This window comes from Panulirus ornatus, chromosome 7 (genome assembly GCF_036320965.1).
Source record: "Panulirus ornatus isolate Po-2019 chromosome 7, ASM3632096v1, whole genome shotgun sequence".
NCBI lineage: Eukaryota > Metazoa > Arthropoda > Malacostraca > Decapoda > Palinuridae > Panulirus > Panulirus ornatus.
In genome coordinates this window covers 35784289-35804952 of record NC_092230.1, presented here as the reverse complement: position 1 = coordinate 35804952, position 20664 = coordinate 35784289, and the positions used below count along the sequence as shown (strand labels likewise).

Here is a 20664-nt window from a genome sequence, read left to right as displayed (position 1 = left end):
GTGAATGCAAGGGTCTTTAGGAAGGGGGTCTGGAAGGTGAGTAGTGTATTGTTTGTTGATGACATAGCAAATGGGGCAGATTTAAGCAAAAAAACAGCAAATGCTGGTGTCTGAGTTTGGGATAGCATGAGAAAGGAGAGAGCTGAGAGTAAATGTGAATAAAGGCAAGGTTATTAGGTTTAGCAGAGGAAAGAGACATGTTAGTTTGGGGTATGAATTTAACTGGAGAGAACTCGGAGGAATTGGGGTATTTTAAATACCTGAGAGTGGAAATGGCAGCAAATGGAAACAAGTGAGCCATAGAGTGAGTGAGGAGGCTAAAGTCTTGGGTGCACTGAAGAGTGAGGGCAAAGATGGGAATGTTTGATGGTAAAGTAGTCCTGTATAGAGATGTGAGGCATGGGCTCTTGATAAGAAAGTGTGGCATAGGGTGAATCTGTCGGAACTGAAATGCCTAAGGACAATAAGTACTGTGAGAAGAGTTGGTAAGTAAGAAATGATCAGGTGAAAGAAAGGTGTGGTCATAAAAAAAAGTATGATTGAGAGCTGAACAGGCTATACTGAATGAAATGGACATATGGAGAGAATGAAAGAGGAGAGGTTGACAAATAAGAGTATATATGTCAAAAGTGGAGGGGAGAAGGAGGAGACTGAAATGGATATGGAGGGATGGAGTGGAAAAGTTTTGATTGCTCTGGACCTGAACATGCAACGGGTGAAAGGCATGCACAGGATAGAGTGAATATGAGCAATATGATACACAACAGGTGATGAGGTGTCAATGGACTGAACCAGGGAATATGAAGCAGCAGGGAAAAACCACAGAAAGGTCTGTTTGGCCTGTTTGGGGATGCACTATGCATGACAGCTGGGGAATGGATGTCAGCAAAGAGGACCATTAATTCATCTCTTCCCAGTGCTACCTTACTAATGCAGGAAATGGCAGTCAATTAGGAAAAAGTATACACATATATACTTACTTCCTGCCCCTGGAGTTTCTTATATCTTTATGAAGTTCCTGCAGCACTTAGGAAGGAAGCCATCTCCATCCACTGGGTGGGACCATATGGCGTAAGGTGTAATGATTTTGTGCATGTATCTCTGTGTAGAGAAGTGCCCCAAGATCCCTATCAAAGTAAAGTTCTTGGTGGTACCCATGGCTTCTTTTTCAAGAACTCCCACAGCTTCAAGGAAACACTATTAACAGTAACGGAAAAATGATGGTCTCTTTTGGACTGTTAAGAGTTCTGACAAGACTGTACTCCCAAAGATACAGTCTCACTTGGTCAAAGGTGACTTTTCACTAGAAGTGTAACCTTGTGCAGGCAAAATCCAGTAATACTCAAGGAAGTTGGCCAACTCCACTGGGGAGGACCATTAGTCATAAAGGGTAGTGTTGTTGTGTGTGCATTTATGTGCAGAGTGCAGGACAATTGAGGAGCAAGTGCTTGGTGTCTCCTTTAAGGTAGGTGCATCATGGGCATGAAGGGTCTTGGAACATGTTAAAACGCTGTTTGTAATGTTACAAGAATAAGTGATGTCCAGAACACGTGCAAGAGAGTTTGACTTGTGTTTGGAAAGTGTTGTCTCAGATGGGTGTATGGTTGGTGAGATGGAGTCCAAGACTTACTTTGGAGGTAGAATGCTCAGTGCTTGTTGCATTATTTCAGTGTGTATGTGTTTCATTAATGTTATATTTGGTGGAGGTGGGTTGTCTGTCAGTAAAGGTTACTGAAAAGCAAGGTGGAGTATGATTTCTATTTCTGTTTTGGGAGTTGGTGGTTAATTATAGAGTGGTATGGGTGGGAGGCGTCTAGTGGTGTTGCATGGAACTGAACGCCGAGCATGTTGGGGTGGAACTATATTGGGAGGGTCTTTGTTTTATTGTGGTGGCACTGATTCTTTGTGGTTGCTAGGCATACAGTGATTGTTCTAAAAGCACTATTCTGAGTGGTTTGTAGCTTTGTTATACTTGCTTTTGAGAGGATCGAAGACCAGTTTCAAGACTAAAGTGAAGTGGATGAATTGTTTATATAGGATGTTGAGAGATTCTTTTTGTTGTCCAAATTTGGTGAATGTTAGTGTTCTGAGGGCATTTAGTTTGTGTGTTAATTCTAGGTTGATGTTATTGGAATGAGTGAACATAATGTGTGTCATATGTGATGCTGAGAATTGTGTTTTGTGTGGTGGGAGAGACTGTCCATTCAAGGAGAGTGGAGAGTATGCACTGGATTTATCTCTGTTTAAGGTCAAAGAGTGACTGAAGACTTCCGTGGAGAGGCAGACATTCTGTTAAGTGTGAGTCATTGTGCCAACTGGGTAAAGTATTGCTGCACATTTGATGTTGTTAAGGTGTTGTGATGTGGTTGTGAGGTTATCTGCATGTGAAAGGACCTTCATGTTGAGGTTTGCCTGAGGTGATAGGAGGTCATGTAGGAAGAGACTGATGAGAATTTTAGAAAGAACTGCTCCTTGGGAACTCCATTGTGGAGTAAATGTTCTGAAGGTGAAACCATTGTGAGTCACTGGCATGGCAGCTGGCAATTAAATTGGCCAACTACTTTTTGTCAATGTTGTGGAGGATGATGTCAAGTACTTTTTTGTGTATGGATGTGTTGGTGACAGCTTCATATGGTTTGTTGATGTTGCCATTATTAATGTCTGGAAGGGGGACTGTGCTTGGTTGAATCCATCTATGATATGTTGTGTGAATTCAGAGGAGTGTGGAGTGTTTCGGTCTGCAGGAATGCTGTGTGAGTGAGAGTGGGATGTTTAGTTTGATTCTGTTGTAGATAATTTTTTCACAAACTATGACTGCTGAGGATACAAGTGATACAAGGCAGTAGGAGGAAGGGGAACTGGGTAGTTTGGTGGTTTTTAGGACTGGTATTATGATGGTAAGTTTCTAGATGTTAGGGATTTTGTTGTGTAGTCAGTAGTAGTTAAAGATGTCAATATGCATTCCTGGAGAAAGAACTTTCAGTAAATCAGCATTCAATGGGGTCACTGAAACATGTGTGACAAGGAGATAAGTTCCTCGCATCTTTATTTCTTACCTGTAAGTACTTCCATTTTCACCTCCAAAGTGATACTGTTTCTCATCACCTTTGGTGTATTTCTAGCACTATTGCTTCCATAACTTTTTCCAAACATTGTATATACAGATAATTCACAAACGCTCTTTTCAATATTGAATATGTTTAGAGTGAAGAAGCAAAAAAAGGTAAGCAATGACTGGCCTAGAGTGCTGTAAATATACCACTCATCACTGGCTGAGCAAGCTTAAACAAAAATAGTAAATACGACCAGTTAATTTCAATTTGCTATTCTTTACATTATGAAATTGAAATCAAGCCAAGAGCTCTGCAGTGACAGCTTTCAACTGGATATCCCTGTACAGATGCTCCTCAACTTACAATGGGGTTATGTTCCAATAAACCCATTGTAAGTTGAAAATACATTAAAAACATATCATATTGTAAATCTAACTTACCGAACATCATAGCTTAGCTTAACCTATCTTAAATGGTCTCGGAACACTTACATTAGCCTACAGTTAGACAAAATCATCTAACGCAAAGCCTACTTCATATTAAAGTGTTGATTATCTCATGTAATTTATTGAATACTGTACTGAAGAAAAAAAAAAAAAATGGTTGTATGGGTACTCACCATTAACATACACAGCTGAAAGCACACTGAGCCTGAAGAATGTTTGAAGCATATAACACTAAAATTAACTACTAGATGATGAGGATGCTACATCGACAGAGTCATCAATTTCTCTCTCTTTTGATGAGGCTTAAAAATAGCTGGTAGAAGGCACTGGGGCATTGACACTTGTTGATCATTTAGATTTCTTCAGGAAGATAACAAGTGTTGATTGTACAGTTTGTTTCTTCTTTCAGTTACATATTTCTCTATAACAAGAAAGAGCATCCTGTATCTGAATGTCAATTCTTGCGAATCTCACGTATTTGATGTCCATTTCTTCTAACAACCATACACCTCTGCTGATAGTAGCAAACGCCTCCACCAGTTGCTTTGCTGTGAACTTTCTTTCTGCCTCAGGTATAAATTCATGCTAGGCAATTATCTTTAATATCATATCGAGGGAAATTGCCTTTCTCTTCTTAGGATATGCAGATGGATGTTTTGTAATCATAATGATATGTAGAAAACATAAAATCCAAAAAACGGTGGCAACACAGTACACTGTACACTAACAGTTGTTTATACTCATGACTGCATGGCTGACTGGAAGCTACAGCTCGCTGCTGCTGTACAGCATCATGAAAAAGTATAGCAGTGTATATTGCTAGCCCGGGAAAAGATCAAAAATTCAAAATACAGTTTCTCCTCAATGCGAATCACTTTTGCACCACTGTACAGTTGAAAAATCGTAAATCGAACCATCATAAGTCAAGTAGTAGCTGTATATATATATTTTTATTATATTTATTATACTTAATTGCCGTCTCCCGTGTTAGCGAGGTAGTGCAAGGAAACAGATGAGGAATGGCCCAACCCGCCCACATACACATGTATATACATAAACGCCCATACACGTACATATACATATATACTTTTTTATAATTATTTATTCATTTGCTATACTTAATCGCTGTTTCTCACGTCAGTGAAGTAGAGCAAGGAAACAGATGAAGAATGGCTCAACCAACCACATACACACATATATATACATGAACACCCATACGTGCACCTATGCATACATATACATTTCAACCTATACATACGCAGACAAATACATATATGCACATGTACATATTCATACTTGCTGCCTTCATCCATTCCTGTCACCACCCCATTGCACATAAAGTAGCATCCCCCAGCGAGGTAGTGCCAGGAAAGACAGAAAAAAAAAAGCCACATTTGTTTACACTCAGTCTCTAGCTGTCATGTGTAATGCACTGAAACCACAAGCTCCCTTTCCACATCCAGGCCCCACAGACCTTTCCATGGTTTACCCCAAACGCTTCACATGCCCTGGTTCAATCCATTGACAGCACATCGACCCTGGTATACCACATCGTTCTACTTCACTCTATTCTTTGCACACCTTTCACCCTCCATTATGTTCAGGCCCCGATCACACAAAATCTTTTTTACTCCATCCTTCCACCTCCAATTTGTTCTCCCACTTCTCCTTGTTCCCTCCACCTCTGACACATATATCCTCCTTGTCAATCTTTCCTCACTCATTCTCTCCATGTGTCCAAACCATTTCAACACACCCTCCTATGCTCTCTTAACCATACTCTTTTTATTAACAAACATCGCTCTTACCCTTTCATTACTTACTCGATCAAACCACCTCACTCCACATATTGTCCTCAAACATTTCATTTCCAACACATCCACCCTCCTCCACACAGCCCTATCTATAGCCCATGCCTCACAACCATATAACATTGTTGGAACCACTATTCCTTCAAACATAACCATTTTTGCTCTCCGAGATAATGTTCTCGCCTTCCACACATTCTTCAACACTCCTAGAACCTTCACCCCCTCCTCCCACCCTGTGACACACTTCTGCTCCCATGGTTCCATCCACTGCTAAGTCCACTCCCAGATATCTAAAACACTTCACTTCCTCCAGTTTTTCTCCATTCAAACTTACCTCCCAATTAACTTGTCCCTCAGCCTTACTGAACCTAATAACCTTGCTCTTATTCACATTTACTCTCAACTTTCTTCTTTCACAAATTTTTCCAATCTCAGTCACCAACCTCTGCAGTTTCTCACCCGAATCAGCCATCTGTGCTGTATCATAAGCGAACAACAACCGACTCACTCCCCAAGCCCTCTCATCCACAAGAGACTGCATACTTGCCCCTCTCTCCAAAATTCTTGCGTTCACTTCCCTAACCACCCCACCCACAAACAAATTAAACAACCATGGAGACATCACGCACCCCTGCTGCAAACCAACACTCACTGGGAACCAATCACTTTCTTGCCTTCCAACACATGCTTTACATCCTTGGTAAAACTTTTCACTGCTTTTAGCAACTTACTTCCCACACCATACACTCGTAAAACCTTCCACAAAGCATCTCTATCAACTCTATCATATGCTTTCTACAGATCCATCAGTGCTAGAAACAAATCCATATGTTTTTCTAAGTATTTCTCACATAAATTCTTCAAAACAAACACATGATCACTGTTTCCTGCATCAGCTAAGTAGTGCCAGGAAACAGACGATAAATGACCCATCCATTTATATACCCATATATATACATACACATGCACAGACATATACATATAGAAACACATGTATATGTTCATGCTTGCCTTCACCTATTACTGGCACTACTGCGCCCCCACAGTTTTTCGGAAAAGCATTGCTACCCCCTGCTTCAGCAAGGTAGCACCAAGAAAACAGACAAAAAAAAGGCCACATTCATTCACACTCAGTCTTTAGCTGTCATATGTAATGCATCGAAACCACAGCTCCCTATCCACATCCATGGGAGAAAGAATTCCACCTAAAGGCAACTAAAGGGGGCAGGAGAGGGGGTAACTGGAACACCCACTCCCATTCTTGTATTTCAATTTCTAAAAGAGGAAATAAAAAAAAAGCCAGGCAGGGAGTGCTAATCCCCCTTGAAGGCTCAGGCAAGGGTGTGTAAATGTCTGTGGATGTAACCATCTAATGGAAATCCCTTCCAGTACAGAAAATTTTCTGAAGCACATTTCCATGTTATTCTAATTGATTCTTCCACATCTCTCCAACATCTTTCAATACTTTCTATTATCTTCCATACTGAAAAAGACAGAAAGAAACAAACCTCACTTCCCTGCCTTTTCTACTAAAGCCATGAGTCCTTCCATCCTCTTGTATTATCTAGACCTGGTAGTGGAGTTTGGTGATGGTGGTATGGGTGGTGTTTGCTGGTGGTCATGATGTTTGGCAATAAAGGTGGTTGTTTTTGGTGTTATATGGTGATGGTAAGTGAGGTAAGGTGATTTATGTTGTTTCTGGTGTTTGTGGTGATGTTTGGTGGTGAGGTTTGGTGCTGGTGTGGTTTGGTTGTGTTAATGTTTGATGGTAGTGGTGATGTTAATATTTGGTGTTTATGTAGTCTGGTGGTGGTGATTTGATATTTGGAGGGGGTACTGTGGTTTGGTGCAGGTGGTGGATTTAATGTTTGGTGATGGTGGTGATGTTTGAAGATGGTGGTAGTGGTTTTTGGTGGCAGTGGTGATGATGGTAGTTAGTGAAAATGCTGTTGGTGAAGTAAGGGTATGGTTTACTGAGAAGCAAAATGTCAATTCCCTGTCTTCTCACCATACCATTCGCCATATACAGGTTGAATGTTTTCAGCTCAAGTCAATCTAAGCCTTCCTGATACATGGCATTTCCACCTCTACCATCAATTTTTATAACTACTTTTCTGAATAAGTATATTATAGTTAGTCTTTCCTGACTGTCCTTACATATTACATATGATTTGTCTGTGAATTTTTTTGTGGAGTTTTAGCAGACTTTAAGGGCAATATTTGATGCATTATTAGGAGACTTTGGTCCCTATCCCTTTAAATACATTACAAACCATTGAACTGAACTTCAAGCAACTGAGATTTGTACAATTATATAGAATATACTAAAATTAGTGTAAATGGAAAATGTATCAAAAGTATTTGAGATGACTAATTGTTTTTTGTGAGTTGTGGATCACAGTTGGGAAGAATATGTCAGTCTAAGTAAGCCAGTTTGATTCACTTGGGAAAGAAAGTTTGTTGAATAATAAAATGTTGAACATCTAAGTTCACATAACAGAAAGTGAAGGATGTTGAAAATTCAAAACTTCTCCTTTCACAAGGTAAGGTTAAAAATCTACAGTTACATATCAGACACTGCTAAATTTTGAATATTGCAACTCACTTTCTTTGATAAGGTAAGGAAAATATCCAGTATTAAGAAAGCACACGTTTCCTTTAGTATTACCCACTTCAACATGAATCTCTGTGTATCCATAATGAAAGAATTTAAGGGTAAAACTGAGAACATACTGAAGTGGTAAAAACATGCCATGATTTACTTATGACAGCAGCATTGGTTGTGGCACGGCGAAATCTGAATTTCCGGAGGACTTCCTTTAATCCTGGGTTTATGGTACACAACTGCAGACTCTGACAAAAAACATACAATTAGTTTCAGGTATTGTACACATGGTAAAAATGAATATGAGATCTTGCATCAAACTGATCATCTTACACATAGTGAAGAATAATTTGAAGCTACAACAAAGCAAGCTAATTCACAGCAAAATAAAATAAAAAGACCAACTTTAGCATACCATACTCAGTTACACTCAACCAGTTTTGCTAAACATCACAGGGTAGGAACTTTATCCCAGATGTAACCAAGCACATTACCCCATTCTATGGACAAAAAATTCAATATAAATAACACCTTTATCAAAGTAAGATACTTGAAAAGGGGAGGATAATTGTCTACTTCCCTTGCACAGGCTTGATACAATATTTGATTTTATCAACTTTCTTTACATTAAGAAAAGTTGTTTCAATTATTAAGTAACACAAATTTACATGAGAAAAGATGTTTTGAAGATAGCAAAAACTTTTTTTTTCTCTAAAGTGGTGTCCTGTAAGCATGAGATATATTCCCTAGGAATATATGGGTCAGGACCCTTCCAGCCCTCATGTAAGGAGGCAGTAGCCTTCACTCACCCTTTACTAATGACCCTAGGGGTTGTTGAAACTGCTTCCTTGTTAATCAGGCCCACTTTCAGCCAAACAATAACCACCATCAGGCTGATGTCATCAATGCCCTCCTCAACAAATGTGCTGGTGTCGCAACTTACAGATCACAGGTGCCAACTCAGGGTAGTCACAGGAGGTAGAGAAAAATTATTCCTTACAAAAAGAAGGCAAAGGCATAGCAGGAAAAGAAAACCAGGAAAGGCCTTTTCATGGAACATTTTCAAATAAATGAGGTTTTCAATCTTCAAAACTTGTATATCTTGCTTCTGCAGTCAGTCCTGCAAGCATCATCGCAAACCCACGTTCCCTGTTTTTTCATTTTGTATGGTCCACAGCTCATGAAGCCTATTATGAATGAGTATGGCAGAAGATGAGTGTGCCAAATTCTGGGAGTATAAAAGGACTTAGGAGTGAAAGTTTACAAGGTTCAAATCAAATCTCCAAGAGTTTTGCTAACTCCAGGGATTTTTTTTTTTTGTTGCACTTTTTCAAGATCTAATTTTAATGAGAGCCAGTGACTAATGCTAGGGAAGTGATCAAAGTGTAGCTAAGTTTTTCTTTATAAAAGTGCCACCCTGACTTGATAAAAGAGAGTACAATTTTAGCATTACCAAAAGGCAATACTGTCAGTGTCAGTAAAAGCTTTAACTTCCCATGAAAGGCTATTTTATGGTTCATTACTGGTACTGTATTACTCTAGGGAATCAATCCCAGACCTCTAGCACTGCTTGAGCCAAAAAAAATCAGGTCTTGAAGAAGGCAGAGAAACTGGACAGGAAAGGAAGGACACACGTGTCAACAAAAACTACCATAGCCATGTACTGTTTAGAGTTTTTGTTTCAAATTGGACTACAGTCTAGTATGGACTCAAAAGCATATACCAATACTAGTCATTCAGAACAAGATCTACAAGGAAGAGACAAAAGGTAGATATGAAAGTAGAACCAAAAGAGAACAAATGTTTGGAGATGTTATGGGAAACTTTTAAAATGAAAGACCAGGAGTTGCCACAACAAGAGAGGAAATTAAAGAAACAGTAATCAGTTCAAGGATCTGATGTTACTGGACCTGTGGTGACAGCTTATTAAAGATATAAGATCCCGCCTGTTCTGTCCAGGGAAATACATGATAGAAAAGAGGGAATGGGAAAACAGAGGAAGTGGAAGATTGGCTCTTCTAATAAGGGAGACCTTTAAGTCAGAAAATACATAGAGATGATTCCTTAAAACATTACAAAGGGGAAAGAAAATATTGTAGGAAAGAAGTTCATGGAGGTGCTTATAACATAAAATCCTTCAAAAAATTTAATGTGGAACTGTACAATGATGATAAAGGAACAATCAGGATGGCACATGAAGCATTAAAACATGCTTTTCTCAAAAATTGTTTCATAGTAATTATGGGGTATCTAAATTACACAAACATTAAAACATGCGTTTCTCAAAAATTGTTTAGTAGTAATTATGGGGTATCTAAATTACAAAGAGACTAACTCGGGGAATTTGGATTCTCCTGGAAACAGAGTCCTGGAAAAACAAGCTTTTACAGTGAATACCGGAAAATTTCCTATACCTGCATGTCAATGACCTCACTTGTATCAGATGGGCTAATACATCATCATTATAAGATCTTATCCTCAATAACAGCATGGATATTCAGAATATAAATATGATACATCATATTCCTTTAGCATATATTTATATTATATTTATTATACTTTGTCGCTGTCTCCCGCATTAGCGAGGTAGCACAAGGAAACAGACGAAAGAATGACCCAACCCACCCACATAACACATGTATATACATACATGTCCACACGTGCACATATACATACCTATACATCTCAACGTATACATATATATACACACACAGACTTATATACACATGTACATAATTCATACTGTCTGCCCTTATTCATTCCCGTCGCCACCCCGCCACACATGAAATGACAATCCCCTCCCCCGCATGTGTGCGAGGCAGTGCTAGGAAAAAGACAACAAAGGACACATTCGTTCACACTCAGTCTCTAGCTGTCTTGTATAATGCACCGAAACCACAGCTCCCTTTCCACATCCAGGCCCCACAAAACTTTCCATGGTTTACCCCAGATGCTTAACATGCCCTGGTTCAATCCACTGACAGCATGTCAACCCCAGTATACCACATTGTTCCAATTAACTCTATTCCTTGCACGCCTTTCACCCTCCTGCATGTTCAGGCCCTGATCACTCAAAATCTTTTTCACTCCATCTTCTACCTCCAATTTGGTCTCCCACTTCTCCTCGTTCCCTCCACCTCTGACATATATATATCCTCTTTGTCAATCTTTCCTCACTCATTCTCTTCATGTGACCAAATCATTTCAAAACACCCTCTTCTGCTCTCTCAACCACACTCTTTTTATTACCACGTATCTCTCTTACCCTTTCATTACTTACTCGATCAAACCACCTCACACCACATTTTGTCCTGAAACATCTCATTTCCAGCACATCCACCCTCCTCCGCATAACTCTATCTATAGCCCATGCCTCGCACCCATATAACATTGATGGAACCACTATTCCTTCAAACATGCCCATTTTTGCTTTCCACGATAACTTTCTTGACTTCCACACATTTTTCAATGCTCCCAGAACTTTCATCCCCTCCCCCACCCTATGATTCACTTCCGCTTCCATGGTTCCATCTGCTGCCAAATCCACTCCCAGATATCTATAACACTTCACTTCCTCCAGTTTTTCTCCATTCAAACTTATCTCCCAAATGACTTGTCCCTCAACCCTACTGTACCTAATAACATTTACTCTCAGCTTTCTTCTTTCACACACTTTACCAAACTCAGTCACCAGCTTTTGTAGTTTCTCACCCAAATCAGCCACTAGCACTGTATCACCAACGAACAACAAGTGACTCACTTCCCAGGCTCGCTCATCCACAACAGACTGCATACTTGCCCCTTTTTCCAAAACTCTTGCATTCACCTCCCTAACAACCCTATCCATAAACAAATTAAACAACCATGGAGACATCACACACCCCTGCCTCAAACCAACATTCATTGAGAACCAATCACTTTCCTCTCTTCCTACTCGTACACATGCCTTACATCCTCAATAAAAACTTTTCACTGCTTCTAACAACTTGCCTCCCACACCATATATTCTTAATACCTTCCACACAGCATCTCTTTCATATGCCTTCTCCAGATCCATAAATGCTACATACAAATCCATTTGCTTTTCTAAGTATTTCTCACATACATTCTTCAAAGCAAACACCTGATCCACACATCCTCTACAACTTCTGAAACCACACTGCTCTTCCCCAATCTGATGCTCTGTACATGCCTTCACCCTCTCAATCAATACCCTCCCATATAATTTCCCTGGAGGACTCAACAAACTTATACCTCTGTAAATTGAGTACTCACTCTTATCCCCTTTGCCTTTGTACAATGGCACTATGCAAGCATTCTGCCAGTCCTCAGGCACCTCACCATGATTCATACATACATTTAATACCTTACCAACCAATCAACAACACAGTCACCTCCTTTTTTAATAAATTCCACTGCAATAAAATCCAAACCCGCTGCCTTGCCGACTTTCATCTTCCGTAAAGCATTTACTCCTCTTCTCTGTTTACCAAATCATTCTCCCTAACCCTCTCACTTTGCACACCACCTCAACCAAAACACCCTATATCTGCCACTCTTATCATCAAACACATTCAACAAACCTTCAAAATACTCACTCCATCTCTTCACATCACCACTAATTGTTATCACCTCCCCATTAGCCCCCTTCACTGATGTTCCCATTTGTTCCCTTATTTTATGCACTTTATTTACCTCCTTCCAAAACATCTTTTTATTCTCCCTAAAATTTAATGATACTCTCTCACCCCAACTCTCATTTGCCCTCTTTTTCACCTCTTGCACCTTTCTCTTGACCTCCTGCCTCTTTCTTTTATACATCTCCCAGTCATTTGCATTATTTCCCTACAAAAATCATCCAAATGCCTCTCTCTTTTACTAATAATCTTACTGCTTCATCCCACCACTCACTACCCTTTCTAATATGCCCAACTCCCATGCTTCTCATGCCACAAGCATCTTTTGTGCAAGCCATCACTGCTTCCCTAAATACATCCCATTCCTCCCTCACTCCCCTTATGTCCTTTGTTCTCACCTTTTTCCATTTTATACTCAGTCTCTCCTGGTACTTCCTCACACAAGTCTCCTTCCCAAGCTCACTTACTCTCACCATTCTCTTCACCCGAATATTCTCTCTTCTTTTTTGAAAACCTCTACATATCTTCACCTTCGCCTCCACAAGATAATGATCAGACATCCCTCCAGTTGCACTTCTCAGCACATTAACATCCAAAAGTCTCTCTTTTTCGTGCCTATCAATTAACACATAATCCAATAATGCTCTCTGGCCATCTCTCCTACTTACATATGTATATTTATGTATATCTCCCTTTTTAAACCAGGTATTCTCAATCATCAGTCCTTTTCAGCACATAAATCTACAAGCTGTTCACCATTTCCATTTAAAACACTGAACATCCCATGTACACCAATTATTCCCTCAACTGCCACATTACTCATCTTTGCATTCAAATCACCCATCACTATAACCCAGTCTCGTGCATCAAAACTACTAACACACTCACTCAGCTGCTCCCAAAACACTTGCCTCTCGTGATCTTTCTTCTCATGCCCAGGTGCATATGCACCAATAATCACCCATCTCTCTCCATCCACTTTCAGTTTTACCCATATCAATCTAAAGTTTACTTTCTTAACTCTATCACATACTCCCACCACTCCTGTTTCATGACTAGTGCTACTCCTTCCCTTGCTCTTGTCCTCTCACTAACCCCTGGCTTTACTCCCAAGACATTCCCAAACCACTCTTCCCCTTTACCCTTGAGCTTCGTTTCACTCAGCCCAAACATTCAGGTTCCTTTCCTCAAACATACTACCTCTCCTTTTTTCTCATCTTAGTTACATCCACACACATTTATACAACCCAATCTGAGCCTTTGAGGAGGATGAGCACTCCCTGCATGACTCCTTCTGTTTCTCCTTTTAGAAAGTTAAAATACAAGGAGGGGAGGGTTTCTAGCCCCCCCCGCTCCCGTCTCCTATAGTCGCCTTCTATCACACATGAGGAATGCATGGGAAGTATTCTTTCTCCCCTATCCCCAAGGATACAATCCTAAATTTTCCCCAGATCTTCATAACCCCTGCCACTACAGACTTAATATCAAGACAAAAACTCTCTGGTCTTAATGAAATATCCACAAGAAATACAACCAGTCCATAAAAAAATCTAATGGAATCTTCTTTTGAAAGGAGGCATGCCCAAAGTAAGACGTTACCTCATAATGTAATACATACCTGATGTCAATTTAATTTAAAAGCTTTTTAATGTAAGTTTGGGTTCTTACTGTTGCAGCCTCATACACATATATACAAGATGCAGAATACTCTGTTAATTTAGCAAACCCCTAACCTTACCCAGCTCATGATAAGTTTGGTTAGGTCTTGTTTTTATGTTGGTACAAAAATAATCATATTTAACATCACAATCTTCCCTGATACTCTCAAAGCCCTTCCAACTTCATGGGATTCACATAATATTGCAGAATGAAAGGGTAGTTCCATTACTGGATGTGGAAGTGATTTTCACCCACAAATTTCACATCTGTAGCATGTAATCATTATTTTGGTAACAAATGCAATATAACAAACATACCACTGATGGGTAAAATTATAAGATACCAACATTGATAATTTACACTTGTTAGTTAGGCTACAATTAGGGGGGGCATGGGGGCACAAATACTTATGGGGACAACAACAAAGTTTTCAACAAAAAGGTAAAATGCTTCTTTAGGGGTACCACAGAATAACTTATGGAACTGGAAACAACACTTTTGGACTTCTTGTACATCTCACTGCAGAGGTTATTTATGATTTTTTTCTTTCTTACTTTGGAGGATTCAGTCATGGAATAAAGTCCAAAAAAGGCTGGGCCTTAGCTTAAATATAGAAAGGTAAATGAAAAACAAAAAAGAGGACACAAGGGAAAGTACTTACAAATTTTGGAAGAAGTAAAAACCTGTCTTTCAAAATGTGCCCGGTTACAGTTATTGGGAAGACGTGAGAGGGTGGAAAGCTCAAAAGCTTTGATGTGTACAGAAAGAAACTGTCATCAAAACAGCCCATCCTAGTGTTGCTAATGGCCTCACAGTACTCATGTGATGCAGCAGCTTGCTGAGTATTGCATGGTCTAGCTAGTGATGGAGGCAGACAAGCAGTCAGCTCTTGGGAGCAAAAACCAAAGAAGAGGGAAAGTGAGCCAACATTGCAACACAGGGCACACAGATGTAGTTATGAAGTAAGCCTGGGAGAGTTTATATGCTGAATTGCTTTCGACTCAATTCTGTCAAGTAAGGATATGGAGCTTCAACCACACCAGATGTGGGAGCAGTACTTCACACAAGGATAGATCAAACCCTTTGCATAAAAGGAGCTACTGTTTGGAAAAGAGATTTTGACATCTAAACAGGACTCCAAGTTTCTCAGAGGAAGATTTAACTATTTCCATAATGTGGAGTTTCCAAGATAGAGTGGGTGTTACAGTAATATCAGGTGTGCTCACTGAGTCAATGGGTGTAATTACAGAACCACTGAAAGAAGATAGAAAGTTGTGAGGAATATTTGACAAAGAGATAGGCAGAAACTGAGACTTGAAGGCATTAACCTTAAACCAGATTTTGTCTTCCCCACTGAGATATCCTGTCCAAGTCCGAGTTTATGGAAGAAGATGTGTCAGGATGAGATGCAGACTGAGTGAGATAAGAAGGAGCAGAAATGAGGAATATGGAGGAATGCAATGTTGAGTAATCACCGTATGAGCGCATTTGATTATTTGTGGAAAAAAGGAATTGTTGATAAAAAGAAGAAATAGTGTAGGAAATATGAAAGAACCTTAAGGGTCACTGCTATTAATGGAGAAAGAAGGAGAGGCTGATTCATCATCAACCATGGAGATACATTGGCCAAAGAGGAAGCTAGATGTGAAGGGGCAAAGTGAAGGAGGAAACCTAAAAGAGGGGAGCTGAGACCCTATTGCCATACCCTATTAAAAGCTTTGAATGTATATCAAGGGCAACTATAAAAGACTTCCCAAAATCTTTTAGGGACTGTAACCAGACATTAGTAAGATAAAAAAGAATATCACCACTGGATCTTGTCTTATGGAAGCCATACTGATGATCAAAGAGAAGACTGAGATTCAAGATGTTTGAGGATATGGGAGTTGAAGAGGTATCCAAAGGCTTTGGAAACGGTAGATGGCAAAGCAACGGAATGATAGTTGCAGAGGTTAGAATGATCATCCTTCTAAGGGATAGGATGTACCAATGCATGCTTCCAAGAAGAAGGAAAAGTTCTGTTTTTAAACAGAAACAGAAAAGACGAGCAAGTACAGGTGCAAGTTCAGAGGCACATTGAGGATGGATGCCATCAGGACCATAAGCCTTGTTTGTGTCCTGAGAAAGAAGCACTTTTTGGCCAGTCTGAAAAAAGATTAAGGGAATGGGCATAGGATTAGTATGAGCAGTATTAGGGGAATAAGGAATGTTAGAGTCATCTAAGGTAGAGTTAGAGGAGAAACAGGAACCAAAGAGTGGATGTCACACTAATACCAAGTATTTTCATTAAGTTAAGGGGCGGTATTACAAAACAATCAAAAGAGAGAAGAAAGTTGTGAAGAATTTTTGATAAGACAGATGAACAGAAACTGGGACTTGGAGGCATTAAACTTAACCAGATTCTTCTTCCCCACTGAGATATCAACAGGAGAGACAACTACAGTACCACCAGAACAGAAAAGTGAATGAATGGTAGAATGACAGAGGTTGTTAACAATGCCCTAAGCTAAAGACCAGAAAGACCTACCAGAGGATGAAGAGGAAAGGTTATCACACTTCCTCTGAATAAAGGAACTCTATGCCTCATGGATAACATACTTCCAGTAATTACAGGCAGTGACATATGATGAATGGGTGTCAGAGGAAGGATAGTTTTCCAACCCTGATATGCCTCATCCATTCCCTGAATGGCCTCAGAACAGGAATGGTTGAACCATGAGTTTGGAAGAGGTCGTCTTTGAGGAAGAGGGGATAAATGCTTCCATTCCAGCAAAAATAATCTCTACTATGTATTTGATGGAGACAGAAACATTAGTACATAAGATACAGTAATTTACCCAAGGAAAGTCAGAAAAGAATTTTCATATGTTATTCCAGTTAGCTCTGTTGAGGTGCAAATATTTACATTTAGAAGGGGCTTCTAGAGGGGGAAGTGCGGAAGTGCCATTATATATTTATGAGTGTGGTCAGGATAACCAATTGGGGTGAGACAGTATAGTACAAATTGAAGGATTAGAGGTAAAAATCTGGTCCAGTGGTCAGGAATATGGGTAGGGAGGGAGATAATTTGCTGTAAATCATTGGGAATAGAGAGCATGAGGGGCCTCAATCCCCCACCATTACTTAAGGTGAAAATTTAAATAGGTAGGGTATCTCAGCTTAAGGGGTACAGGATGCCACAATCTCATGGCAGGAGCTTAGCGAGTTAGAAAAAGATAAAAAATTTTGTAGAATCAGGAGAGCAGTAGGTGAAACAAAGGAAAAGTATGGTAATTGGGAGACAGACCTTGAGCCACATAAACATCAAAGTGTGGGGACTCGAGGTCCTGGAGGCATGCAACAGGTGTGCTGATGTTGGAATAAGCACAGACCCCACCTATGAAGAGGAATCATGAATGGAGATTATAGTTGGATAAGAAACAGGGGCCAGTGAGAATATCACTAAATTGGGTTTCAAAGAGAAGTACAAGACAGATGGTGTTCAACAGACTGAAGGAGAACAGCATCCCTTTCCAAACACTGCCAAATTCCACCAAATACAGTAGAGTCTGTGAAACACACCCTTAATACTGTAGGAGACCCAGTCAACTAATGATATTTATGTTTATATCGACAATATATTACATTTTTGCTTTATGATATTCAACCTGATGTAATGCAATGCTTCCAGGTCTCTGTAAAATAGGCATTTGCCTATTTGACATTACCTGTCGACACTGTATGGCATGGTCAATCTTACATCCATGGAGCCTCATTTCTCAAACATTTTCCATCATACCTTTAGATTTTCTTTATGCTATTTGCATTTATCATATCTTCACCAATTCTTTTCCATTCATCCTTAATTCTTATACTAAAAGAGTACTTCTTCATATCTTTTTAACAAGTTTCATGCTTAATTTCATGCTATGTCCTCTGGTTGTTCTATCTCTACATCTCTCAAAGAATTGTTCACTGTCTACATCATCATTGTTGAAAAAATGGAAAGGTTGTGATCAGGTCACCCATCACCCTTCTCTTTTCGAGGGTGGGCAAATCTAAGGTTTCAAATCTTTCCTCATAACACAACTATCTTGATTCAGGTACTATCTTTGTTGCTCTCTTTTGAACCTTTTCCATTAGCTCCTTGTACTTCTTAAGGTAAAGCAAGAATACTTTGGCAATAAAACTTTAGAATTATATTTCAGTTTTATCCTTATGAAGGATGTGAACAGCTTACTGAATATCTCCTTATTTATGAACTTAAATTCAATTATAATATTTGCTAATAAATAGATGGACTCCTTAACAATTATAAGGTAGGTCCCTGATGAAAAGTCAGGGATGATGACACCTCCTAAGTCTCTCTCACTCATAGATTCCTGCTAGATAATAATCAAATCATAGTCTTCTTTTGCAGCTCAACATTCTCATTACTTTACATTTACCTGGGCTGAAAGTCATCAACCATGTATCAGACCAACTTTGGAGCCTATCAAGGTCCCTTTGTAAGTTCAAGTAATCTTCCTTTATGGTAAACTATACATTGATGGAGTCTCCTTGTTATTCATACCTGGAGTTCTAGCTTCTTAATCAGCTCCCATGATGTACAGCATAAAATGCTTTCTGGTAATCCAGATACAATCCACCCAACCTTCCCTTTTGTCTAAGACAGAGCTCACTCTCTCATAGAAATTGAACAGGTTCATTACAAAAGACCTCCTTTCCCTAGAACCATGCAATGGCTCACTTAGAAAATTACCGCTTTCTGATTACACTGGTCAACAAAGATTTTGTCCCATGAAAAAAATAATTGTTTCATATGTATTTCTGCACACTGAATTCAAGTATGTTTCCAGAATTTCTTTATCACCCACTGTTTTTTGTCCCAGCATACTCGCATATCATTCCGTACAGTTCATATGTACCAGTGCTCTACAGAGCATTTGAAAGAAAAAAAGTTTAACAAACACAGCTATTTTCATTCTTTGTGAAGTGCAATAGCTTCTTTTTGAAAGCACAAGCCTACGTAAATGAGTTGCCAGGGGCCTACAGAAACACAACTGGAAATGTTGGGACATTCAAACAGTGCCCACTCCTGAGTAGCAGTTCTCTGTCAGCTGCAGGCTAGAACTATGTAAACAGTGTCTTCCACTCTTCTTGACAGACTGTGCTTTTATGTATTCAAGTGTCACAAATACTTTCTTTCACACCCCTCATTAAAAAGTGCTATGAGCATTGCTTTGGTTGTAAAGTGGGTGACCAGGATAAAAGTTGGGCCCCTATATTTGTTGTGTCACATGTGTACGGTTTCTCACAGCATGGGCAAAAGGTTCACGTCATATGCCTTTTGCCATTCCTATGGTTTGGAGAGAACCCAAAGATCATGCTATGGATTGCTACTTCTGCCTGACAAATATAAATAGTATAACATCAAAAATCCAAGCATATTGTTAAATACCCTAATTTACCGTCTGCTATGATGCCAGTACCTCACAGTCAGGAATTACCTGTGCCAGAGCCTCCAAGAAACATGACACTGAGTGACAATGAGTTTAGTAATGAGAAATTAGACCAAGTACAGGACAATATGGATCCAATATTTGAAGTAAGCTGTTCTTCAAGTGAACCACTTTTAAATTCTTCTAAGAAGCAAGCTGAACTTTTGGGTTCCAGGTTAAAGGGCTGGGATCTTCTCTAGAATGAAACTAATGTTTGTTTTTATCATGATTGCCATGTTGTTTTCAAAGAATTTTTCTCCATTGAAGATGGTCTAGTGTTTTGCAATGATGTTTGTTCTGTTATGAAGGCACTTGGCAATGAATATAACAAAGATGAGTGGCACTTGTTTATTGACTCATCAAAAGTAAGCTTGAAAGCAGTTCTACTCCACAACAGAAATAAGTTCCCCTCTATTCCTCTGACTTACACAGCTAACATGAAGGAATCATGTGATAAAATGAAGCTTTTTGGAAAAAATTAAGTATGGGGACTTTAAGTGGAATGTATGTGGTGATATAAAGGTTGTGGAACTTTTACTCAGAATGCAACTTGGTTATACGAAGTTCTGTTGTTTCCTCTGAGAATGGGACAGCCGAGACTAGAAAAATCATTATGTAAAGAAAATGTGGCCAAAACCAACACCACTGACTCCATGGAAGAAGAATGTCATCCATCCTCCTCTTGTTGATCCTGAGAAAATTTATCTGCCTCCTTTGCACATTAAGCTTGGGCTGACAAAGATCTTCGTCAAAGGTATAGATGAAACTGGCCATGGATTCACATATTTGAGAAGTAAATTCTCAGAATCAATGATGCAAAAATTAAGGAGGGTATATTTGTAGGACCACAGATCAGGGAACTGCTTTGAGATGAAAAGTTCGATGAAGAGCTACATGAAGTTGAAAAAAACTGCATGTCATTTAAGAGTTTGCAGAGATTTTTGGGAGAATCACTGATCAGAAAACTACTGTG

General features: G+C 39.4%; 1 protein-coding gene across 1 annotated transcript in view; it reads right to left on the bottom strand.

The window, feature by feature from the left end:
- The window catches only part of GMF (Glia maturation factor), a 34309-nt gene that overhangs the window by 10921 nt on the left and 2724 nt on the right, over positions 1–20664 (bottom strand). The window contains exon 2 of the mRNA XM_071663488.1: positions 8073–8163. Coding sequence (XP_071519589.1) covers positions 8073–8163 — 91 coding nt within the window. The remainder of the gene's footprint in view (positions 1–8072; positions 8164–20664) is intronic.